Source organism: Calypte anna, chromosome 1, assembly GCF_003957555.1.
Source record: "Calypte anna isolate BGI_N300 chromosome 1, bCalAnn1_v1.p, whole genome shotgun sequence".
NCBI classification, from domain to species: Eukaryota; Metazoa; Chordata; class Aves; order Apodiformes; family Trochilidae; genus Calypte; species Calypte anna.
This window is the reverse complement of record NC_044244.1, coordinates 116831938-116859433: the sequence shown is the minus strand read 5'-3', so window position 1 is coordinate 116859433 and position 27496 is coordinate 116831938. Positions and strand designations below refer to the sequence as shown.

The 27496-nt window shown below is 36.2% G+C and overlaps 1 protein-coding gene across 4 annotated transcripts in view; it reads right to left on the bottom strand.

Moving 5' to 3' along the window:
- Positions 1-27496, bottom strand: part of DMD (dystrophin) — a 950620-nt gene that overhangs the window by 104267 nt on the left and 818857 nt on the right. For all 4 annotated transcript variants that reach the window (XM_030448312.1, XM_030448319.1, XM_030448327.1 and 1 more), the window contains exons 61-62: positions 20172-20250; positions 9905-9965 (exon numbers count right to left, since the gene is read on the bottom strand). In XM_030448312.1, the coding sequence (XP_030304172.1) occupies positions 9905-9965; positions 20172-20250 (140 nt within the window). The remainder of the gene's footprint in view (positions 1-9904; positions 9966-20171; positions 20251-27496) is intronic.

Sequence of the window (27496 nt, the reverse complement as noted above, 5' to 3'; positions counted from 1 at the left end):
TCAGACATCTCTGAAAGTGCTGAATATGGCTGTCACTAAGAGTCAGCTTTTCTTTTGTGCTTCACATCAAAGGCAATTATGAAAATCATAGGGTTTCTTTTCACAAAGCACACAGTCATTTTTAAATTATGAATGCAGGCTCTTTGTACCTACTGAAATTATCATTGTGAGTACTGGGTCTAAAAAAATACCTAAAATGCTATAGGTTTGGGATAGTGAATATCTCTGAATATAGTTCAGCTGCAGGGTTCAGCTTTATGCTCTAAACTGCTTAATTCAGAACGATTTTCAGATGAACTTGGACTAGCACTGTCTCACAAGGGACAGACTGAATATCAACATTGTGTTGTGAAAGTAAACTTCTGGTATTCCATGATTTGATAGTCAAGATAGAGCAAAACACAGTAATAAAAATAATTGAACATCACTGCTATAGCTAAAAGCTGATAAAAAAAACCCAGATATATTTTGCATTAGAACTTTTCCCATACTAATGAAATATGCTCAGTAAAACTGGCAACCACAGTATGACTGGAGCTGGTGATAAAATGGAAGCAGAGGATGCTTTTAAACACAAAACTAGATGAAATGCAAATTAATGACATGCAAAATTGTAATTAAGATGTAAGAAAACCTATCATAAATGTAGGCTTGTTTACTTCAGAACACATCTAAGTTTAGCTTTTTAATCACATTTATCTGTCAGCATACGATTTATAGATCCCAGGGATTCTCAGAAATAATGGCTAAAAATTCCTCCCTGACAGGAATTTTGCTTTAAACACTTTCAAAATCATTCCTTAACTGTTTGGGCAGAGGTAGTTCCAGCAGTAATAGAATGTATATATGTGCATACAATTTGTTGTTTAAGCTTAATATTCCTATCAAATCTGCATTTTTAAACTTTCAAGGGAATTTTCAGTTGAGAGAAGGTTTGCCTATGAGTTTCCATCATATCGCTGCTACCTCTATGGTTATACCAGAAACTAAATTATACACAGATTTCCTTAGGGACATTTACAGTCTTCTCTATGGCTATAATCTTATAATCTTTTTACTACTGCTGCTGCTGCTGTTGCTAGCATCTAGTAGCATTTTCAGTTGCTTTAACTTTTTCTATGTTTTCTACGTTTAGGAGAGGTCAGCCAACAGCACTGCTATTGATGCTATTGATGAAGTTCTAAGCTGAATGCAATTAAGTAGAGTTAAATTAAAGATGAAATGGTAGATAAAAATCACTGATCTGGGAGGACATATGCAGTTCCTGCTTTTCTAATGAGGGTGCAGCTTTTCTGTGCTTCTGTATGCAGTAAAATCTGGTATCTTTTTGTCACATTCTTTACAATGCTAAAATGTATGTCAGTTTGCTTACAGAACCTTCAGAATGGCAGATGGTGCATTGAAAAATACTGCTTGAAAACAGAAGTTTAGTGTTTTTATTAAATTGTAACGTAATACTTTAATTTTTATTTAGAATCATAGAATGGCTTGGGTCAGAAGGGAATTTTTAAAGGTCATCCATTTGAACCCTGCTACAGTAAGCAGGGACATCTTAAGTTAGGTCTTCCTTGTATTTGGTTTATTTCCTATTTTCAGGTCACAGCAGCTAAAATACTGGACCAAACCCAAAAAATTTCTAAGACCATGTACTCTTTAACTTGCATCTCTTTGAGATTATTATGGCATATTTCCTGCTGCAAAGGTGTCTCCAAATTATGAACAAAGTATTACACCCATGTCTCAACTAGAAATGCCTTGGGCTGTGATTAAAATCTTAACATGATGTTTCATGTTGATGGTTTAATTTAGATGTATGAAGTCATCTGTTCCCAAATCAAACACAATAGTTTTCTAGCTAGTCCTTTAACTTTTAACTCCATGCCTGTAACTTCTCTCTCTAGAAGTTTTTATTATGGTTCATGTAGAATGTCATGACCCTCAAGCATTAAGTTTTACAAAATTTTCTCCAATAATACAACTTTCAAGTAAAAATATATAGCTAACTTTGTGAAAAACAGAGCACCGAAAAGTGTATCATAGTCCTTTTGCTCCCAGGTTAGCTCTGCAGTCGTGAACAGAAAAAGTATCTTGAAAAGGAAAAATAGGAGTCAAGTACATATTGAAATTCAAAAGGCAATCTGGGGTATTTACTGTCTAGATATCTAAAGCTATTTTTTCTACTTAAATGTTAAAATAAGAAAATTTTCTAGCAGATGTCTAGATAAACACAAAATACCCAAATAAGGCTGAATTATTGTGGGTTTAGATATTTAGATTTTTTTTTATAACTGTTATTTATTGTAAGAGAATGAAAATGTGAACGTTAATCCCCATACAGTAATTTACCATACAAAGTAACTAACATATTAGCATGTAAGCTCACATCGTGAAGCAAGGAGGAGAGAAAAATAAAACTCCCACTAACAACTTTGCACAAATTTACAGCAACCAGCACTCTTAGTAATTTATTGCTGTGTTGAGTTTATGCCCTCCTCAGCCCTCCAACCTAACACATAGAGCATTCATGCAAACATTGGCCCTGCTGAAAAACAAAGAGGGAGGACCTAAACACAGAATGAAAAGGTGTTAGGTAGCAAAGTATGACCTCTACTTAACTGCTCTACTCAGTAGGCTCTAAGCTCCCATTTGGTGTTTGTGCTGGGCTGGTTATATAAGGAGTGCTACTTGATAATGACAGTCTGTTGTGTTTTATCATAATCTCATTTCTGAGCTCAATTGCCATGGAGAAAAAACCATGAATGCTTGTCTCATCAAAACTATTTGTATGAAAAGCAATTTATTCAGAGATGTTGTGATGCATTTTTTTTTTTACGGTTTGTTTTTCTTGAATTATCTAGCCGTAGATTTCCTGATATAAAAATGTATGTGATGAATGCTTGAAATTCAAAGCAAATATGTAGCATGCAAGAGGCTTCCAGGCTTATACATCATATTTGAAGTTGTAATTTATCTCATAAACTTCAACCTTTAAATCAGAAAACAAGAAGTAAGCAAAATGAACACAGATGATTCGATCACTCTTAACCTATTGGTTGGAATCTTTACTTAAGTCTACTACAATCTTACTGACGTTTATTCAGATCTCAGTTAATTAATTTCATGCTTCCCAAAGAATCTATGACCATTAAACATAATAGACAGACATATTAATTGTTGGGATGGAAGGCCTAAAGATAAGGACATCACAGAACTGATATGCAACACAGAACTGATTGCAGCTATTGTCAGACAGGAAGAAAACAACAAAAATAACTGAGATCCAATAAGGAAAAAAATGGGTCAAATAATCCATAGTCGTGATTCAGTAAGTGAAGACTAAACAAATCACTCAGGACTAGAAATGTGCCAAGATAGGTGAAGAATATTTTGAAAAATAGGAACTCATTGCAGTCTGTAGAAGAACTGGCATCTTAGAAGGTCAGAGGAAAAATAAACACCAGAGAGATTCAGCAGCTTCAGTGGGTTAATTTTGGAAAAAAAAGTCAATCCAGGAAAAAAAGCTGACCTTGCCCTGACAGACAGACCACTTTGAGAAACAGAAGCAGCACAGCTGCTATGTCAGATCATTGCATTCTCAGTCTCCTCTTGATTGTTGCATTGCCCTAGGTGCCAACACCAGAGCATTACACAGCCTACCAAAGCCTGTGCATCCACAGCAAATAAGAGCCACTGATGTAACTCCTATGTGTCATATATGTCCATCTCCACTACTTTTTGCTGGTTGTGAAATATACCTTAAAATGCATAAATATTAATTATAGTCCTGCCATACAGCAACTGAGAAGATCACGAAGAAGAAGAAAAAAAAGCACAGTAGGTATCACTTTAATGCTGACTGTCTCATTATCTGGGTGAATTTTTTATTCCTGTGTGGAATGGGGAAACAGTCAGTCTGCTTATTTGCAAAGCAAGCTGCATCAGAAAAGACATTGAATCAAGAGCAGTGAAGACGATGGATGTGGAAAGCTCTGTTTTGAAGCAGCTGTCAGTCTTCAGAGGAAACAAAGGAATTTTGAGACTTCTTGGTGTAAGAAGAATATATAAAAAAAATCTGAGATATTGTTTCCCACTCCCCTGATTTCATTGGACAGTCATCAGAAGCTGTCTTCTCTTTGTCTGTCATCTAAATTAAGTATGTAATTGATCTTTAAAAAAAGAAAAGTCTGACAGGCAAATCTTTCTATTTTTCCTCTTAATATGTCTAATCTTTTCAAGTTCAAAGCATTCCAGTGGAAATGAAACATAATTCCTATTTTTGAATCCTGCTCATTAAGCACACGATGTTTAAAACATGGGCTTGAAGTATATGGCAATAAACTTTAGCTATCAGGAGCAGCTGTAAAAACTAGTTTTTAATGGAAGATTTGGCATATACTGTATAAAATACGGCCATATTGTATCTGTGTCATTCAGCTTTGCAAAATTTATATTGTCTATGTTAAGTTTTTAATTTTTGATAATTCATTACACAGTCAAGCTACATTTAACAATTGTAAGTAAAACAAAGCAAATAGAAACGAAGTAAAAAGTAAAATTCAAGCAAAAATCACATTCAGCTTACAACACATGTAGTGGTTTCACCTACAACTATAATATGAGGTTATGTAATTGTATGCCATAAATCTACAATAGCAGTGCAGTATAAAAAGTTTACTTTTCACATTAATTCCTATAGAAATCATTCATTTATTACTCTCCTAGCCCCAGAGTTGGAAAATGAGTAGCTGGATATAATGGCTTTAAAATGTTGATACATTTATTTTAATTAGGAAAATAGGGAAGTTAGATTCCATCTCAAATTCTGCTATCCATCTCATTACTAAGCTGAACAATTAACATTACCTGCATAATACATTTTAAGATTCAACTTGCACTAATTACTCTCTCTGTAACACTCAACTCTATATACTGGCCAAAATTTTTATACTGAATAAATTTAACAAAGCTTAAGGAATTTACTGTCTACTGAAATAGGAACACTGTCCTATCAAGGGGACCAAGTTCTGTTAGTGTTGTGTAGGTGTCTGAGGAAGGTGCTCTCTGTCCCCCACAGCGGACACAGAAAGCACCCTTAACCATCCCTTGGTTACTGCCCCTGCTGAGAGCCTACAGCCCTTCCCCCAGTCTCTGCACCAGCTTGGATATGATAAAATTGCTGCTAAGCACTTGTAATTCATTTCAAAACAAATTAAATCCCCTTCAGTTACTTTGCATGTGAGGGCAGTAACTCCCTGCTGACAGATGGTAAGGAAGAGCAGACCCATGGAATCTTCCTGGAGTGCTCCTGCTCAGTCAGTGGGAACACATCTGTTTATGACCTCCACTTTCATTTTAAAGGTAGTTAAAGGCTCAAGATTTCTCATTTATTTACACTCCGAGTTTAAATTTTTGTGACAAGTTTTGGAACCAAGGCTTCACAGCCCTACAACCGATAAACAAAAACTGCCCTTGGAAAAACCGCTAAGAAATACCAGAGATTTAATTTAGGTTTTTACACTAGACAGCATGATAATTTACATCATGTAAAGGCAGACTGAAAAGTATTATAGTTTTTCTTCACAATAGTTTCAACTTTGGAATGGAGAGATCAGAACTGAAAGACAGAAAAACATTGTAATAGCTGTGCTTTTAAGAAGCCAAAATAATATCTTTTTGGTGCTTGGTAGACAAGTTAGCTGTCAGCCATACAGATGGTTTTCATGGCTTGCTCACATCCCCAGTCACTACATATACATAATCATAAATTATTTATTTATGTTTCTCCATGTCTCTCTCTGCCCCATCTGACAGATATTTCCTCCTTGCTTTTGCATCTCTTACATACCTACATTCTGCAGTAAAACAATTAACCCAAGTGATTTTACCAGAACAGCAATTCTTAGGTTCATTTTATCTTCATAGAATTTAATTCAGATAGATACATTTATCCTGTCCCCAATTTGAACAAAAGTAAAGGAATCATGACTTTAATCTGTTTGCTTTTACTGTGAAAACTCTGGGCTCTTAGGTTTTTTTTTGGGTGTTGAAATTCTGCATGGTTAAACAACAATTAAAATGGAGATTAAAAATTAAGACAACAAAGAAGTATGTTTATAGAAACTGGCCCACCAGATCTCCAGTGTGAAGTACAGAAAGACTGCAGAATCAATAACAAAAATATATGTCAAAAGCTGATACATTTCATGCAAGCCAAATAACTCTCACTGGAAACTATACTGTGGAAAACAGTAGGAAAGTGGAGAAGCATAGTCCTCAGAGTTAGCTCAATGCATAGATAATTTATATGGCTATGCTCATATGGATCTTCTCAAGGAGTCAAATCTCCTGGACTCCTGAGAATCAAGCTTTGTCCTCAGCAGGACAAAGTTCAGTGAACTGCAATAATCTGTATAAGAAAATAAGCTTGGCTGGGAAATAACTTGGAAGGCTCCCTTTGTGGGAAGTACTGAGATGAAAGGCTACTGTATTTTTGCAGCAGCATTTTAAATCCTTCAAAAGAATGGGCACAGCAAGAGGGTAAGCAGACAGACACTATTAACTGGCAAGTCAGTTATACAAAGGAAGAATAATGTCAAAGATTAATACAGCTGCAGAAATAACTACTAAATTTTGACACGTCATGATGGTAGGAATACTGAATTTTTTTAGTAAGGAAGTATGTTGCAGACTTCAGTCCAACTCCTTCTTGGACACTGTTGCTGAGAACTTAATGTTCCCTCACACCCCTTGAGGATGGACAGCAGAGAGGGATTGATTTATGCACTATAACCAAATGCTTCTGGTGTTGCAAAATCCAAACCAGACGTTTGATTTTGCTATCTAGGTCTGCTGCATAGCTCTTCTATCTGGGTGACTGGGAGATAAGAATGTGCTTGTGTATGCATGTACACACAAGATCCCTTTCATCAAGGGGTGAGCTAAGATGTGATCTAACCTGAATTACGACATCAAAATCTGCAGCCTCCCTACCTTCACTATCTGCCTTTTTTAGAATTCTTTTAGAGAGACTTTTTTAATCTTTTGATGAGTATTCAGTAGTCTTCACGCTGTGTAATTTTTTTCATTTGCTTTACAGATTTCTGACATACAGTAATTGCCTGTTTTGTTTCCTAAAAACTTAAATTTAGAAATTCTAATACATCTAAAACATTATTAAAGAGCACAGACATGCCTGTACCTGCTTCTGCCTTTGCATTTTCTGGGTTGCACTCCAATAAGATTAGGATCAAGGCATTCAAAGAACAGGAGTGATTAAGCTGAAACCTTTTTTATATATATATTGCCCTCCTTTTTAATATAATAAAACCTTTAAATCCTGCACTAGAGACAAGGAGTACACAGAGAGAGAAAAGGAAGAATAAAAAAATAATAATAATAAAAAGAAGTCAGATAAAATGTGTTTTAAGCAATTCTACACATTTTAAATCAGCTCTGGGTTACTGCTCAGTATCCAGGCAGAACGTTCACTTGCTGCTTTGGAAACCAAGGCACTTCTCCTGTCTGGAAACACTGATATTGATTCCTGAGTTTGCTGAGAAAAAGAGAGAAGCACACGAAAAAGAGGTAGGAAATCCACCAGAATGCAGCAGCTAGTGCAAGGCTGGTAGACAACAATTTTCATGAGGGTGAGAGTAGGCCAAGAAACCACAAAATGGCAGCAATTGGGAATAGCTGAAAAAGATTCCACACTGTTGATAATTATATTTTCTACAGCCATGCTTTCTACACCAATACAATTTGGGAAAAATAATTGGTGTGAATAGTGTCATAAGGAAATTATAGAAGCATAAGGAAATTATAGATTAATCAACAGCATAGAAGTGGAACTTTGACCAACAAAATCACAAAGCTTGAAGATACCTACCAGTTATTAAATATCACTGCTTAAGATTTAGCACTAAGTGTCTCCTTATTTATGGATTTATCAAACACTAAGTCATTGCAAATGTGAAAATGATGAGATAAAACAGTCAGGCAATAAGGGAAAATGAGATAAAATGAAACACAGTAAAATGTGTAGCACATGTGGTTAACATGGGAGGCAATATTCTATACTGATCACAAAAAAAAAAAAAAGTGAAAATTAAAAGAATGTTACCTATAGCTGCTCAGTCTTCATAGAAGGTCTTTTAGAACACAAATAATTGCCAGAAAAGTAATTGAAGAATAAAGAATATGCCAAAAATGGCACAGAAAGCAATTTAATTGAGTGTAAGTATGAAAGAGTGATGACAATAAATGAGAAGAAAACCAACTGAGGACAGTTGGAGAAGAGGAATAGATGTAACAGCTCACTAAGACTTGTTAAAACATGACTGGTTTCTTTTACAACTCAAGGGCAGCAAGTTTTTCTATAAAAGATGTGGCTGAATCTAAATTTTATTTCAACTAGTAATGCTACAGCTGTTTATGGCTATGAAGATATTTTCCACAGTGAATGGTATGACACAAACTTGTTCCTTTGAATGTGCAAATGGCCTAGAATAGAGATGAAACAAAATTAACACCAAAAAGGAGGAAGGAGAAAGCAAGAGCACCACTGACCATACCAGCAAAATGAGTCAGCTGTTGGATGTCAGCAGCACAGGGTGACGGAAGCACAGCATGAAATGTGTTTTGTGGCTACAGTGAGAATCATTGAGGCATCTCTTCCCATAAAGGCAAGTCAGTCAATGGAATATAGAAAAAAGCAATGTTTTTCCTCAGAATAGTGCCATATACTGGCTCTGATGTGCCAGAGCCTCAGCTTGCATTTGTGTCTTGGAGATTTCCTTCTCCTTGACAGAGCTCTCCAGCTTCCTTGTGGCTGTTCAGTTATCCATAGCCAAATGCAAACAGAAAAATCTTCAAATTCAATGCATAAACCAACCAACAATGCATAAACCAACATAGCCAGCTATACCTGTACCTCTGTATTGCACTACAGACTTAGTTTTCTTCATGTGTAACTCAAATGCTTGTTCTGAGGCTGCTGTAGCAATTCACCTTGCAGTGGAAGTTGTGACTCAAGTGCCACTGCAAGAGACATCAGTAACCAGATGGCTTCAGTGACACTAGTCAAGAGTTTGCAAAGTGCTTTGGGAATATAAGGAAAGGCCATGTGAATATATGTATTAAATAACCATGTTTCAGTTACTTGCACTGCAGTCTTTATCACAGGGACTGCATCACCTTTTTCCTTCAGAAGTTATGCATAAATAGCTCAAAGCACATATTGCAGATAATAAAAAAACTAAGATAAAACAAAAAAAAATGTATTAGAACTTCTTAGCTTCTCTGTAGTTGCTCTGTTTAAGGCATTAGCGTCAGGTATTTCCAAATTATTGATTTTTAAAAATTTCCTCATTTGTTCTGAATGTAAATCTCTTAAAACAAAGTAGCTTAATTTGGGAACTAATATCTAGAAGAATAGTCCACAGGGATCAATTTGTCCCTTGTCATTCCTTAGCTACAGACTTTACTAAGTACACTCCCTAAAGGAATTCATAGTATAAATTATACACATAACTGTTAAAAAACCCTCATAGTATCACATTCACAACCGCAATTTGGAATGTTTTTTTCCTTTGTTTTTGCAAAACCTGCCATGCTTTGGTGGGAAAAGGTACAAATTAAACTGCAATCCAGATACCCCAACGCTTTACTTAGTTTACATGTGATTTACAGTAGGATACAACCTGGTGACTTAGAAATCAGTGCATTTTACCATGTCTTTAAATAACTGGCCCAATGCTGTGAAAGTTGGTGCACTTCACTCCTTTTTGTTCTTCTCATTTAGACACCATGGGAGCAGTTCACAGTAACCTTAGAAAGTCTAAGAAAATCAACTGTCCTCATAAATGGCAAATGTAGATACCTGGAATGAATTACTATTTATACTCACTTGATATAATACGGCACTTTGTTTGGTGAGATTGCTCTCTCCCAGGGGCCTTGGACAGAAGCTGTTAACAACAAACAAATAAATAAATAACTGCACACATACATCAGACATACAAACTTACCTAGAAGAGAAACAGAGAGGTCAAGTTCAAAGCAAACAGGAAAGACAACGTTCATCTCTAGAATTACAGTTTTACACTTGGCCACACTGATACAGGTCTGTTTGCTCAGTTGCCCATGAAGACAGGAAGGATTAATCTCATGTTCTGAAATTTCTGTCCTAATCTGAGAGAAACTGAACTCATTCAGCAGCAAAGATTAATAATAATAAAAAATACCACAACCCACCTTCTTGACTACTAAAGCTTAAAGAACAAATACAAAGCAGATCAAGAAACCTTTCTGGCATGCTTTTATAATGTTCTGCCTGCTAATATGTTTAACTGGGTTTTCCACAATTTCTTAGTTGTGTGGTCAATGCTTTCCATCTTTCCAGGAACAAAACTGGGCACTTGTTTACATTTTCTCTTGAGTGAAGTTACAGTGAGTGACCACCTAAGTATCTTGTTTTTTCTCCTATTGACTTATCCTAAATGGAAACCAATTTTATTTTATTTTCTTCACAGTACTAATTGTGTTTTATTGACTTCCAATAGCAGCAAATAATGGAGAAACTGACAGTGTGACCAGAAGAAACAGAAAACAAATTACATTACTTTTTCTTGGCTATCACAGTGTTAAATGTAAACAGCAACTTACAATATAATGACAATATTTTGTGAAAAAGTTTTATATAGAGCTCATTGTAAGAAATACAAATTCAGATAATTTTTAAGATGTTTTATTAGAGGCAGAGATATCATATAATTTAGGTTAAAATCAGAAAGATACTTTTTATTATCTGTCAAAATCAGTAGAAGCAAGAATTTTCCTTTTTTTTGATTTAGAGATTTCTTTATGTGCAAAGTGATCTAGTTGGGGGAAAAAAGAACACCTATATGCTTTAGCCAGTCTAGCCTTCTGTTTAGTGACCCCTGCTGCTCACAACAGAAAATAATTGTTAAAGAGACTTAACTAGCAACTAACTGCTTGGCTCCAAGTATTTTCTTTCCCTCTCCCATTCAACATAGCTACTTTAATAACCCCACTCCCAAGCTGCAGGTATTTTAACAAATTCAACAAGTCACAATCTATCCAAATGAAAATGACCAATATACACACGATATATTTTGTAGGAGAATTGTTAACCAGGTTCACAGAAGTCAATGAGGAGAATGAAAGACACTTCCCCTCGCTCCTGCCTGCATACAGAAGTGCAGACAAGAGCTGGAAGAAAGAGATTTAAAATGTGCTTATAAAAATGGCTGTATAGGGAAGTCTTGCTAATTTCACATGAATTGTGAAGAAAGGCTGAAAGGAGACCCAGGATCCCACAGGGGAGAGTAGAATAAATTTGAGAACAGCAGCAGAGATAGTTGGAGCTATTCTAGATGGCCTGAAAAGTAGAAGGAAAAGCAGCTGGGAAGAGGATGCAGGCCTGAAGGCAGGACAATGGGTTTCACACATTTTGGGCAATGCTGAGAAGCCAGGGAAATGAAGGAATGTGTTTGAAAGAAATATGGATATGATAATCCTGTTTCAGATTGCTGGTGGCCAAGGAGTTATAAAAAGCCTCCCACAGCATCTCCATAAATCCTGCTGTTGTCTTCAACTCTCAGATCACAGAATGGAATGGTAGCTAATGTAACCATCTGAGCTGATAGGCAATATAACTGAGTCTATTGCTTTCCTATTATTTACATGGTTTTCCAATCCTTAAAAAGAAAAGTGAAATTAAATTTCACAGGTATGAACAATGAAAATGGGTAACTCTCAAAAATGTGCAAGAAACACAGGTTTTGAATTATAGTGTTAGATTCCATGGAAATACAGCACACTGATGCCATTGATGGCTGTGTCAAGACCCACAGAAACTTCTGTGTTTCCAGAAGCTTCCCAATGCCACTTTTAATGGGAAATATAAAATCTATCTAATGCTCATTTTCTTAGATATCATGCTACTGTAAAATGGGGAAAAAAGACAAGCATCTACTTGTTTTATAAAGAAATACTGCATGAAACACAAGAAAGTGATATAGTCTGTATCCATTCACACATCCCAAGTTGCAGGTACTTCATATTGCTAAACTCTGCTGCACTCTTGAGCTCTTAAAAATAAAAATTCTCTAAATCGCTCATCAAAGAAGGTCATAAAATAACCTAATAAAATTGGTAGTGACTTTAATGAAAGTTGAATTAGATAAATGGAAAAAAAAAATCTTCAGTGAATATACCATGACTCAAATAGCAAAGAATAACAGAAAAATTCTAACATATATATATATGTGTGTGTATATATATATATATGTATATCGACTATGCCTATTTTATCATAGTCCTGGGGTTCGAGGACACAGGAATGTTGTAAACAACACAACAGGCACCTCATGAAAACAGGGCATAAGATTAAATGCAACAGTTAAACCTGGCAGTGTAAAAAATCTTTTAATTTAGCCTTCACAATGGAGTGTTACTCCAAAAAATATAAAATATTAGAAGAAAGCTAAAAAAGCCCCCATTTGTTTACTTGCAAATTATTTAGTATTGCAGAATATAGGACTGTCTGCCAACCAAGGATAAAGCACTGAAATTAATTAGGCTGCTATAAAAAAATAAGATTGCCATTTTCCTGATCACTACCCTATAAAACCTATTTTCTTTGCAATAAGTACTATATAGCATTTTTAAATTGATGACAAAGAAAAGCCAAGAAAACAACAGAGAGACATTTATAATGGATTTTTAAACTTCCATTCTAAGTTTTTTTTTATCAAAAAGCCTTTTTCTCACAAACACAATATATTAATTACAAGGAAAAATTGCTTACTTCCAGGTGAAGACAGAACATAATCTGAAAATTGACTTTATAATTTTATCCATAATTTGTATTCCAATGTATTATAGTGGAAAAGCTCACTTAGCACAGAAATGCCAGAAAAGAGGAAAATATAGGTATAAAGATGGAATTCCATAAATCCTATTTCATTGTGAAACAAATATATTACTAAGTCTTATGGAGAGAATCTGTTTTTTTCCTGAGGAATAAAAAAAAAAGGAACAGAGAAGAACTGCTGATCACATGACCTAATGACATAATTTCACTGTAAAATTAATTCTACCAATTCTGTTCTAAAAGGAAGAATGAAGAGATTCTCTTAAAAATCTGTAACAGTCAGGCAAAGGCCTAGCACTACCAGAAGTTGTATGATGACAATACTCTAAACAGGGAAAAAATGGATGGAAGACCATTATCCCCTAACTTTAAGCCTAATTAACACCTAATTAACCTATCACACAAGTCTTGAGGTTGAATTGGTACCCAATGCTGCTGCAAAGTCACTCAGATAATGATGGCAACACCTCTGAAGTGGACTTTTTTGTTGGTACTTCAGTAGCTTTATTTTTTCTTTCTCCCTCAGAAGCAGATGCAGTCATTTTGCATTTATATGAAAGTAGGAAAGGAGTATTCTAGCAATCAGGCTCCTCTAGCTAATATGAGCATATTTAAATGCAATAATAAAATCCCTTTGTTTCAAGAGACTTTCAGACTAAGGCTGACTTTTTTTGTGACCACATAGTCTCTCTCTGCATATTGCTACCTGGCAATATTTTCTATTCAAAATGTTCTGTGTGATATATAAAAATATTAAATCATATATCCAAAAACCATGGATGAATTGAAATAGTCCTCAATGTTGGAATGTCAAAAGGGATATCCAGAAGACAACGTAATATAATGTATGCAGAGAGAAATAAGAGAATTATTAAAAAGAATTAAAAGGAATTATTAAAAGAGAGTATAGCTATTAGCACTGGAAAATAGCCTCTCAGGCAGATGGTATAAAGTACCTTAGTCTTAGAGCCCTGTCATTTTTAGAGGCTGATGTCTTAATTAGCAGGACTTGCCCTTTTAATGACATCTGCCTGTGAAAGAATGAACTAATCTTTGCTTTGCATAACAATCTGAAGACTCACACAGAAGGTGGGAGATGTGAGTACCTGACTTCTCTCCCAGCTTGAAGGAATTCAGACACACATCCCCAGTTCTCAGCAGAGTGGCCCAAGTAACTGAAGAAAAACACAAAAGCAAAGAAAGAAGAAAAAGAAAAACAGACCTGAACCCTAGCAGCACTGGGCTAATCCAAAGAAGGAGAGACCTAGGTTACATAGCCCACTCCTGTGATTATATTTTTTATTTTTCATTAATACTTGTCTGACATAAAATACAGCAGATGCACTCTGACATGCTGCTTCCAACACCTGTAATCTTTCTGTTTCTGAGTGAAAGCTGCTCATTGCCTCATTTCATGCTGAAGTCAGTGCTATTCCTACTTGGAAGTCCAAAACTCAAATGCATAATTAGGAATCACCAGTTAAAATATAGTTTATATACTTAGGCATGCAGGTCTAAAAGTCTGGTTGATGTATCCAAGTAGCTAAGGCTTATAGCCTGAGAAATAAAAATCACAAAATGTTAACTAGATGTAAATCAGGCTTTTAGACTTGCAAACCTAGATGTTCTTTCTGTTCCTCCTATTTCCAGGTTCCTCGCCTTAATGGAAGTCTGTGTTCTCTGAGCTTGGGAATCACAAGCAGTGCCTGGGATCTCACAGTCACACATATATAACAGATATAGCAATTATTTACAAGATATATCTGAACACTATTTCATGCAATCACTTCATTGACATGCTACACTTACTAACAGATGGCTCATGGTGGAGCTGGACTGTAAATTACAAGGTTTGCCTATTCTTTTAAAAGATGCAATACCCTCCATTTTCATTGATCAGAAGGAATGTACATGAATGAGCTATCACATGTAAGATAAGAATGACAGGATGCTGGTTAGCACAGCAAATGATATTAGGAACAATCTGAAATCAACCCTACCTCTCATTTATTGCATGTCAAAAAAAAAAAAAAAAGTAATAACTGCTGTGCCAAATATAGGTGGGTCCTCCAACAGAAAATGAATCCCATTCTTTGTAAGAGGCAGCATCACAAATATTAAAAAAAAAAAAGAGGGGGGGGGGGGGGGGAAGAAATTAAAGTGAAATTATTCCAGAGGACTCACTGAAAAGTCTGGAGCTGATATTACATTTGAAATTTGCAGGTACTCTTTTTCACACTTCAGTTACTATATATCATTTCCAAATTAAACACCATCATCCATGAAAGGCTCACAGATATTTTTTTTTAATTAATTTGCTAAATATTTACCAGTTTCTCTTTAATAGAAAGGAGATTTTTCTTTTTGCTTTTTTCACACCCTGATTTAGATCATTCTAATTAAACAGCAAAACCTTCAAAACAAACAAACCCACTCCATGTATTCATGGTACAATGTCTTTTACACGTAATTCTTTTATCAGCTATATATTAACAGCTATTGCTGTGACTGCTGGGAGCCTATGTCCTTGGCAAAGAATAAACTGAAGAGGAACTGGGCTCTGTGGAGCCAGGCAGAGTGAAATGAGCTTGGGAAAGCTTGAGGGACCAGTTAGATCAAGGGCTGAGGTGAGAAAGCCCTGAAAAAAAACCCATGGTCTAGGAGGTCTAGAGAGACGCAAGTTCATGTACTAGCAGAAAAATAAGGGACAGTTTTGGTGAGAATCTTTTATACTTGCGGGCAGCCCAAAGCATTGGTATAGACACAGGTGTATACTAGCTCCTCTGTCATTACTTTTTAACTCCCAAACAGGAGATGGCCGAATTATCCTGTGCCACAGTACAGAATCACAGAAATTTAGGGGTTAGAAGGGACCTCAAAAGATCACAGAGTCCAACACTTGTGCCAGAGCAGGGTCACCATGTAGGAGGTGTCCAGGAGGGTTCTGAATGTCTCCAGAGAAGGAGACTCCACAACCTCCCTGGGCTGCCTGTTCCAGTGCTCTGTCACCCCCACAGTATTTTTTTCCTCCTGTTTATATGGAACCTCCTATGCTCAAGTTTATATCCTTTGCCTCTTGTCCTATCATTGGGCATAATAGAGAAGAGCCTGGCTCCTCCTGGCTCTCTCCCTTTACATCTTTATAAACACTGATGAGGTCACCCCTCATTCTCGTCTCCAAGCTGAACAGACCCAGCTCCCTCAGCCTTTCCTCATGAAGGAGATGTTCCACTCCCTTAATTATCTTAGGGTCTCTGTGGTGGAATCTTCCAAGAAGTTCCCCATCTTTCTTGAACTGAGGGGCAGTGTATAGATAAATACTGTTACCTGGTCATTTAGGATAAGAAAGAGTAGTAAGAGAAGGTCAAACTGCATGGAAGAACAATAGAGAAAAATTGTCCCTACATTAAAAAAGTTAAAAACTAATTTTTTTTCCTTTTTCACACTTTATCTCTCTAGCTCAAACCTTCTTTCCCATCTCCCCCAGAAACAGCTGTAACAATAGCTCTTAGAACAGGCTGCAATTGCTTAAAAACAGGCACCACCATTTGAATCCTTGCCTGCACAAGGCATGACAAATATGAGTCCTCTCTTCACTCCCCTATTACTTTTGTGCTAGGTTTTCAAGAGCCCTATGCAGCTTCAGTTCCAACCAAGCAGAGAGACAGATGATGCTGTAATTTCTATATAGAAAATAACAAACACATAAAAAACCCCATTACCATAGATTAGCAGCTCAAACTTATTTATTCCAGATAGGAGAGAAATGTAATTGAGTCGCTGATTGAATGTGAGTTTGACTATAGTACCACCTTCATTGCAGAACTACTTAAAGGTAAATCAGCTCTAAAAGGGCAGTTTTTCATAGAAGTATACAAACACAGTTGGAAGGTGAAGATCATCATTCACACCTTAAGGTGTGCAAGAACATACAGTAAAGGGAGAGCTGATACTGAGTTTGACAGGATGAATTGATTATTACTGGCATATAAATTATGTATCTTATAGCCAATAAATTGCTTATTTTCCTTACTTATTACAGTTTGCATTGATCTTATAAAAATGCTTGGTGAGTTGAGCTTATAAAATAGTCAGAGGGCAGAAATATCATAATTCAACTTTCCACTGGTATTGCCACAGCTATACTGCTCTGTTTTCCATGCACTGAAAAATCATTTACAAGACACTAAATTCACCCTCATGTGACCTACTCAATTCTGTTTTAAAACACTTATGTTTTACTTGTTCATTCCTGTAATGGTGCAGATTTCCCCCTGGGCCACACTACAATGTTGGCACCAGCCAACATTGTTCTTGCATTAGTTACATTCTTGTTTTAATTGCAAGCACAGTAGGCTCAGACAATCTGGCACTTTCTGACCTTGACTATTGGAGCAATGGGTTGAGACAATCTCGTATCATCTTGTCCTGGTACAAGTGCAGTGATTTGGGGTGATCAAGCACTCCCTAACTGTATCTGGAACTCTGTTGTATGGGAAAAGTACCCGAGACCCTTCCTTCCTGCTCAGATCACAAGCCTACTCTGAAAGTTGCCAAGATCACCTAAGAATTGTGGTCACAATGAAAAAATACTGACCAAACTCAGTTATCTTATGACCTGAAAAACATTAATGCTAAAGTGAAGCCCTTTGGGACTCTGGGATTGCAAACAGGCTGCTACCCCAAATTTCATTACATGATTCAGACTGTCCATATCAATGGACAGCTTTGTAAGGAGCTTACAAAGGTGTAAGAGTTAGGAACTTCAGAACATCTGCTGACAGGAAAGGGAAGAGAGTGAGTACAGTTGCATATTGATTATTGAATACTATAATTTACTATACACTGCAGAAAGGAAGCCTCTTAATCCCAAATTAACCACTGTGTCTGTGCACATGTGTATGTGATTTAAACTAGAAAACTTTGTTGAATCTTTAATATCACTGTTTCTGATTATAGCAAGTTGTTGATTCCTCCCTTATTCTTTTTCCCTGGTCCCTGTGCAAATCACTCCCACTTCTGACTCCATTTCCCCTATCTCTTTACTAATAATTTCTCCCAATCCCTGTGTAAATTACTCCAGCATGGTTCCAGACTTTATACATTTCTCTCACAGAGTAGTAGATTGAAACTTGCATTGGACTCTGTTAAGTGGCACTTCTAGAAATTTATATTAAAATCAGTTTTCTAATATTTTTTCATGGTGATTTTTTAAGCTACTCTGTCTTTCTACCCCCTCCCCCTCCGCAACAACCCCCAAAAGTAAAGATACAGAAATAAGACCAGTGCCAGATGGCTGAGACTCTGGTCCTCTCCTGCAGTGCTACCTCTCCAACAGATGTGCTTTTCCATCAGTGCAGCAGAGACACTATATATGAAAGGGATGTAAAAACATATTTCCCACAGGTGTAGCAATAGCACATGATATTGAAGAACTTGATGCTTTTGGAATTTATTGTTATGCAAGAGAGGACTGATAGATGCACTAGCAGTTTGCAGTGACTGAAGACATACTCTGCAAGTATTCTGTAGATATTTTCAGTGCTGCAGATAACTAATTTTGCAGACACATGTAAGAATATGTATTTGCATATGCATTTACACAGAATCTAAGAGAGAGAGAAAGAGAGAACAAACACACTTCCTTTTTTTCCTAATTTGTCTGTTTCCAAAATCAACATGTTTTCCCCTGGCTCCTTTTCTTAAAGCAATCCTCAAGAGGTCAGAAGTGTCCAGAATAATTTCTACTCTTAGATGGTTCTGGTTAGTGCACAACTGATCTATAGAATTTTAGGAGAATAATGTACTGTCTTGGTGTCTCACTAGTGGTGAGTGGGCTAAGAGCTGACTAGCATAACACTGAGCAACTTTCAGATTGATGAGGGTTACCAGCAATAATACAGAATGGGTCTAGGACATCACTGTCACACAAGTTGCTTGGTTGCACTCAGCACTGACAAAGAGCAGTGATGTGCTGCTCAGTGTGATAACACAGTTCAGGTCACTCTAGACAGTTCCAGACTGTAATAAAAGCTTGTTTAATTTACCCTTCAAGTTTATTCTTTCACCATGAATACACTGTGTGTCATAAGAAAAAAATCCAAGCATTTACTTACATGCTGCATTCATGCCATATACTCATGACTCACACATTGTCTTTACAAGTCTGATTTGCTGCTATATATCTTCAGCTGACAAATTATTCCCAGAGATTAAGAGTTACATAAAAGAGATTTCGAAAGAGTAGAAATTTAAAAATGTCCCTAATTTCCTTACAGGATCACAGTCTGATAAAAGAACATGTAGGGTTCCATCACTATGAGTGTATATAGCTCAACATTGAACTTGATTTTAAATGTGCACTTCACTGAGAATTTTCAGTTTTCCATTGAGATTTTCAGGGGAAAAATGATTAACCAATTAAAATCACAATGAAATATCAGCTGAATAGAAGTTTGCTTTTTACCCCACTGTGAATACAGCTGTGCAGTAATCATAATATCTATTTCTAATGTGAGGTTAGCTCATCCCCCTGCATGTAGGAGAGCATTACCATGTGACTGTTCTGTTCTGCTGATATAATCTCCTAAATAAAGTTCTACTGTTTACTTTCCTTAATTGAAGTACAATAGAAAAGAGGTGGCCTTTTAGAAGCTTCATTTTAGTCACTGCCTTGGAACTTTGAAGGTGTTTCATGTTGTCTTTCAGTGTACTTCAAAACATACTTGACAAAAGAGTCTGTAAAGGTGGAGGGATGATATTACTGGCAATTGTATTTTATTCGTAGTTGTAAAAAATTTACTTTTGCCATTCTTCTGCTAACTTTACCACTGTGGTTTTGATCCTCTCTCTGTTCAGTAACAAGACCTGTAAAATATTTTCCTTGTAGATCTTATTTTTCCCATTAAAATTCCTTTGAGCAATTAACCCAAATATAATTCTTCTTAATCCTTTCAGTCTTAAAACAATCAGAATTTTTCACAATTTTTAATATAATTTTATTTCACTAAACCTAAAAGGGAACATTCAAACAATGAAGACCAGCCTTGCATTAACAGATATATAGACAAACAGTCTTGATACTGTCAGACATATCCTTTTATCCTGGACTATATGAACTTAATCAACAATCTGCTGCTCCTAGTAATGAAAAAATGAAAAACATAATAATCTAGTCTAAAATAGAAACTCATAGCAGCTATAACAAGCACATGGCTACAAAAATATCAATTAACTGTGTGTGCAAGCTGAGGAAGAAAAATGGGAAATTACTCACTGGTAAGAAAATGCTGGGAAGTAGGGCCAAAATCCCTGTGAGCTTCATGCAATTGCCTGAGGCGCTCGTCAATGGCCACCTGTTAGGAAGAGAAAAAAATTGACTCTCTTCTAGACAAGTAACAAGTAGCAATTATAGTCAGACACTTATATCAGAACATCCTGTTTAAAATGAAGAAGGCTCCTTGCAAGAATCATTAACCCTCAGAGCTCAACTAAGATTTAATGAGCTACCCAAAAGACAAGAGGTCAAAAAAAGACTTGCATTTTGTTTGTTGTTGCCTTTTTTTTTTTTCTGGGGGGGTTGTTTTGTTTTCCCTCCTAATTTGATACTAAACCAAACTGAAAATTAAAAGGCTGATAAATAACAAATTGGCTTCTTTTTTTGCACCTGACTTCCTGACTTTATGCAGCTGAAGGGAATAAGACTGTTCCTCACCAATACTGTAGAGAGAAGCACTCCTCTATGCTAATACTTTTTGCAAAACTACCTCAAAAACACTTGTTGAGAGCAAACTTTTCTAAATCAGCTTCTTAAGGTAATCTCTTGTCGTGTGGACATGTGCTTCATGTGTGACCATTATTCAGAAAACCACTGAAATGAGGGTAAACAAAGAGCATCAGGATGTAGACATTTGTTTCTTTTAGTACAGTGAAATACTACTCTCTTGATCCTTTCTTCCTTGGAAGAGTTCTTTAAAGAACTTTTTTCTAATGTTTTGGTGGACTGGTGTACTGCATGAAAACACAGATGTTAGTTGTGGGATCAATTTTATCTTTACCCTTGAAAATCCCAGTAAAGTATCAAGAAAGTGGCCAAGGGGAGGGGAAGAGGGGGAGGATGGCTATGAGATTATGTGTATGAAAGACATTTACCAGAAGCTTTATAGCCTGTATACTAAAAGGATATCACCAAGTTAGGTCTAAATATAGGATTAGGTAAAGCAAGGAAAAATGTTTAAAAATAATGAAAGGTTGTTTTAGAAATATAATAAATAACTGATAGGAAGCCAACTTACTTAAGATTTGCCTGTAAAAAACAAAACAAAACCAAAAAACCCAAACAAAAATACCCCACATTGCATCAATAGCAAAGCAGGTGAAAGATTGGTCTGGTTTTATGATACAAACTGAGATACATTACAAAGAAACAAATAGGATCCACGATTAAAAAGCCATCTACATTCTAAAACTTTCAAGGATTTTTGGTTAGTGGTTGGAATGAGCAATTCTGTAACAACTAAGCACACTTCAATTCAAAAGAAAAACTGATAAAACTGCCTAGCTCTTTGATATGACTGTGTTTGTCAAATAACTCCCAGTCCACAAAATCTTGTTCCACTAAACACAATAGATATTTAACATCAGGACATGATTTCTTTGCTTACAGCTTCAAAACTGACACTATGACCAAAAAGCCTCCCTTCCTTTCATTCCTCAGATGACTTTTCAGATACTTTTCCTGCAACTTCCTTCATTTCCATGCTTTCTTTTCTCCTCTGGCTTCCTGTACACAGACACAATCAATGGTTTTTTTTCTTAGTCCCCACTAACCAGCACCTTTCTACATAGCTGACCTGTTAAGATATCACCCCGTAGCCTCTGTTCTTAAATCTGCTGTTTTCCTGAGGCCGGAATTACTTACAGAGCAACATTTACCCTGGTAGCTTTAAGTGGCACATGCTGGCTCCCTCCTATGACCTATTTCTGTTTGATATTATTGATTGCTTTGCTAGACAAAAATTAGCCTAGGAAGAGTCTGAATTCTGGATAATTTCTGAAACTGCAGGCAGAAGGAGGCTGGGTAAGGGACTGGTTGGGCTTAGATTGAATTGCATGGACAGATCTTAAGTAGTGCTTCATTACCCGGTTCTGACAGGTACTGCTATGGACTGGCTTTGGGCTTATGGAATTGAGGGAGTGCATATCCCTAGCATAGAGGTAAGTTAGGGAAATCTGCAGTTGCACAGAAAAATACAAGGGATGCTTCTGGTTTTCAATGTAATTAAAGTATGCAAGAATAAAATAATGGGATATTATTTTAAATCCAGAAATGGCCTTTCACTGAAGATGAGGAAAATAATTTAAAACATGCATGAAATAAATAGAAAAATACAGGGGGAAAATGGCATTTTATATATATATATACATATATATATTATATATACACACACATATACACTCTTTGCACTCCTCTAAAAAATCCACACATAGTAACCTGGCAAGATTATGGAGCAGATCCTCCTGGAAACCCTGCTAAGGCACATGGAGAATGGGGAGGTCATTGGTGACAAACAATGTGACTTTATCAAGGACAAATCACACCTGACAAACCTTTTTTATATGTTTGCTCTGCACATTTTGTTACACATCTGCATTTTCTAAATTGACTTTTGTTCTTTCTAGGAAGAAAAAAAATCTGTCTTTGATGCTCATGGAAATTACTAGTAGCTTCTGTGATCTCTGCTTCTAAGCCAAATCATGCTGTTATTGATAGTGTCATGTGCTGTTTTGATTGGGAATTATTAATACAAGAATAGGAAAAATCTTTTCAATTCTCCTTCTTCCTGATACAATACTTCTAGGCCTACTGACATGCTAGCCAAGAGCTGGAATCCCAGCACAATCCTTAAAAGAAAATTAAACTTTTCCTCACCATTGTTCTTTGAACGTTCTCACTTCTGAGTAAAATAAACCAAATATTAGAACATCTTTCAATTCACCAAGAACACAGCTTCAAACAAATGAGGAAAAATAGGATTAATTAATTTGTATTTTGTCAGATTCACCCTCTATTTTAAGATAATTGGTAGAAAAGTGGGGATGTCAGGTAGGCACCACTCATCCCACTCAGTAAATTAAATATTTACATTTGAACTTAATGTCTTTAAATTATCAGACATTTGAAACACAGTAATAGCATAAACTCTTCTGAGGTCAGAATAATATCCTCTTCTAAGGGCATATTAGAGCACATGCAGCATGATATAAAGACACTAATTACATAATCTTTCTTCTCCAAATGCAGGCAGATTACACAAAGACATACAAGCTGCAATTTTTACTACTTATTAAGAACAGGAGATCATAGAAATGGGATCTCTAGTTAAAAAAAAACACAAAATATAAAGAGTTAATACAATTGTTAAATGGCTGGATATGCCTGGGATTCTGAGGATACAGCAAGAAAATAAGGAAGATTCTCCTCTAAACAGCTATATTTAGTGCAGCATCAAAACAACAATCTTTTTTGAAATTTGCTTCACCAAAGGCTATTCTCATGAAAAGAGAAGAGCAATTTTCTGCATTAATAAGCATGCATACAAAAAATACTTATTAGAATAACAGTCCTTTAATTTCCCCCCCTACTCATAGCATTTCCGCAGCCTCCTGACCTTGCCTCCAATCACATCCAATTTGACTGGATATCAAAGGAAACTGACTTCTTGAAGACCCTCTTTAATGTTACCCAGCAAATCTCCCCCCAAGAGCTGAAAAGCTTCTTTCTTTTCACTCACTGACTCAAAGCTGCCAAAGCAGTACAAAGCTGCTCTCTACAAATCAATAAACAAGATCTGATCTGCTCCACTGTACTCCCACCAGCTACTGACTTCAGCCCCTTACACTTCCTCCTATATTAGGAGATCAGGATGGATTTAAATAGGCACACTTTGTGCTGGTAATGAGGGACATCTGGGAAAAAGGCAACTGATAGTCATTGTTCTCAGCTGCTGAACCTCAGTCCTGATGGTTACTGAGATGAAGGCATACAAAAGGAAAATTAGTTAGCAGTTCTGCAATATGAACTGTTTTGAGGGTGTACAATTAACATCATGTGTCCTTATTTTCCACAGGAAAGAAAGAAAAAAAAAAAAAAAAGATAAACGTAACGTTATTTGCATGCATTTACACCTGTTACAAAGATTGAATTCAAATTCCAAGATTTCTGAGTCATGGTAAGACTGTATACTTCAGGACATTGAAATCTGAGTGACTTCATGTAACACATACATGTATATGTCTGCTGTGTATAATTAGCCATTAATTCTTAGGCTCTTGTTTCATAATCCTAAGTCAGTGGACTTCAGACTTGGTGTATAATTGTGCCTAAGGAAAGAAAGTTAGGCCTCATTGTTTTAAAACCAAAAGTACTTAAATTTTGAGGGAATAAAACACTTGTATATGCTATGAAATCTTAAGAACTAACATCTTTAGGAAACAGTTCTCTTTGAAACCATCAGTGGTTGTGGTTAAAAAGATATCTCTCAGAGAAGCCTAGCATTTCCTCCTATAAAGAAGCCTCCATTCCTCCTATAAAAGCCATCACATGTACTGGTAGGGGTTCTGAAAGGGAATTGGCTTTCACATTACTGTGTATTCCTCATTTCTAGTCAAGCACTTTTGTAAGATATACTATATAAATATTTTATGAAGCTGATATGAGCTGAGGATATATTGAGCCTTTTAAAAGTACAAGAAACTGCTGTGAAATCCTCCGTTCTTGAGCACTTTCTTAACAAAGGCTTCAAATTCTTGACTTCCCAGCCACAATAATTCTTTTGTAATATTGCTTTTTATATTCGATTTGATCTATCTGAACTATTTTTCTGCCAAATTCCTTACAGAATTTTACTGTATACAAAGAAAGCAATTTAACAGACTATACTAGTTAGAAGCTTTTTTTTTTTCATAAAGCAGCACTGCACCACTTTAAAAGTTTTTAATTCAAAATTTACATCAGCTCCAAATACATAAATACCCATTTACTTTCCACTCCAAAGTGGCTGTGGCTTGCCTAACCATGTTTCTATATGCTTGGCCAGTGTCTCTATAATCCCTCCACATTACTTGTCTGTTCTTTCACTTCCTGTAGTGCCTTTTTATGTTTAGATTTTGCTAGGAGCTCCTTGTTCATCCATAAAGGTGTCCGGTCATTTTTGCCTGACTTCTTGCTCTACAGGATGGAACACTCTTGAGCTTGGAAAAGGCATCCTTGACTGTCATCCAACTTTCTTGGACCTCTCTTCCTACCAGGACCTTATCCTATAGGACTCTCTTGAATAGATCCCTGAAGAGGCTAAAGTATGTCCTGATGAAGTTCAGCCAAGAATGTCTTCAATCTCCTCATCCCCAGTGAGCCCTTCCTTATTTGTGAGTATGAGGCCCATCAGAGCATCTGTCTTCATTGGTTCCTCCACTGTTTTGCTAGGAATCCATCAAAAATGCTGTCCAGGAATTTATGACCTGCTGTGTCATCCTTCCAGCAAATAATCAGGATATTCCCTTATGGGATGGGGGCCTTAGCCTTGGCCTGTGAACACAAAGCTACTTCTAACAGTCTTAAAAGTCCACAAAGTTCTGGTCAAGTGGTCTGTAGCAGACACCCACTGCAATGCCACCCATACCGGCCTGTTCATTAATACTCACCCATATATTCTCATTTGACTGCTTTTATAACCCCATCATTCCTAGTTTAAAGCTCTTTCTGTGTCTTCTATAGAGCTCCATAAAATATACTCTTTACATCTCTGACTGTGCAGACCTATAGATTCATTGATTTCTGTTCTGCCTTCACCATAAAGCTGACTTTGCCTGTTCTCTTAATTCTGTATTGTAAGCTGTGGAAAAGAGAAAGAAAAGTGTATATGCTACTCTGAACCTCTAGAGGGTTATTGATCTTCTAACTTTTATGCACTGTGACATTTTCAAAGTCACTGGGAACCGGGGACGTGAAACCAGCTACAGAATATATTCTGTAGTAAGTAAGACCATCTAATATGGAGCTCAGCATGGCATATATTCTCTCTGAGATCAAACTTTGCATTAGAGATCAAGGCATCCACACACTATACACTTTGAAATGTTCCCACATAAAATTCTTAGGTGTTTTTTTTATGACAATCTATCTATCCTTCAGCATTACTCATCATCCATAAGATTTGGGTCATATACTCTGACCATCTCTAGACACCATAACAAAGAGATGTGGATCAATCAGAGAGAGCCTGGAGGAGTGGACCTACAGTGAAGGTTTGAGTGAGAGATTTAATTTAAAACTGAGGAAAATAACTCTTAGAAAATCAGGAATCAGGGACAAGACATCCAGCACATCAAAGGCTTCTCCCAAATAATCTGTTGTCTGTGTCCAAGAGCCCATGACCTTACATTTCATCAGTAAAGGTTCATTACATATCAGAAAAAAAGTGTAGTAGTAAGAATAGCGAAGAACTGGAATACTGTTCCTCATGTATGTCTTCCTCTAGAAGTCCTAGGTACCAGGTCAGATAGTATCTGCTAGGAATGACTTGGATACATCTGATTCTGCCTTAGAGCACAATTTTATGTTACTAAGTTTTACATTATTCAAGAGAGTTGCCTGAAAAATGACAGTTACAGTCCTCTCTTTTTCTATGATGAATACATACATTTCTGCTTTGTTGGTGGCACCAGATCTGATTTCATTGTGCTAAAAAATCAGGGTATTTGGAAGGTTCTGGATTATAAATTATAATGAGCACTATTTATAAGAAAAAGATTCTGCCATGTGCCTTCTATGTTATTTGTGTAAAAAATCATAGGTGTCCTGTATATGAAGATATGTCCTCTTCAATCATTCTGCTAGGAAGCAGAGGAAATTAGGAGAAACCTATTATTGAAATCTTGGAAGAAATAGAAGGGGAGCTTCTTCAAGTACAATTCTCACTTTCTCAGCTTATCTATGTGCCCCTGTACCAAATTTAAGGGAAATCAAAAAACCAGAAATTCAGATTGTTGGAGGGAGGGAGGGGGGGAATGGAACCCAGTCTAATAAAAATTATTCCAAAAATTGAAACTATGCAATGTTTCACATGTACTGCTCCACATAGAGGTAGAGAAAGGTTTAGCAGTGCTGCACTGACCTTGCCCACACCCTTTCCCTGCATTTTCCCACAGAGCTTTTCTTATCCAATGATTATGTTATTCTCAATGTAAATATTTGTTTAAACATTTTATAATAGGAAAAGGCTGACACAGTAATTGTTACACTCTTGTTACTGAAACTTTAGTCTTTTTTTGCCTCTCTCCATTTACTGTTCCTAACCTAACAGAGCTGTTTGACAGATGTGCTTCTTTTAGAAACTTTTTCTTCCCTTTTGAGGCATGCATGGAAAGTAACATGAAGTGTACCACAGTTAGGTCTCCTTAATATGCAACTGTAAAGAAATAAAAAATGATGGATTTTTAAATTTCTTCTGCTTATCTGCTAAAATACAATTATTTCTCTCCATTACATTTTTTTAAGTTTTTATATAAGGCTGTCTCATTTCTATTTTGTTTAAAAATATT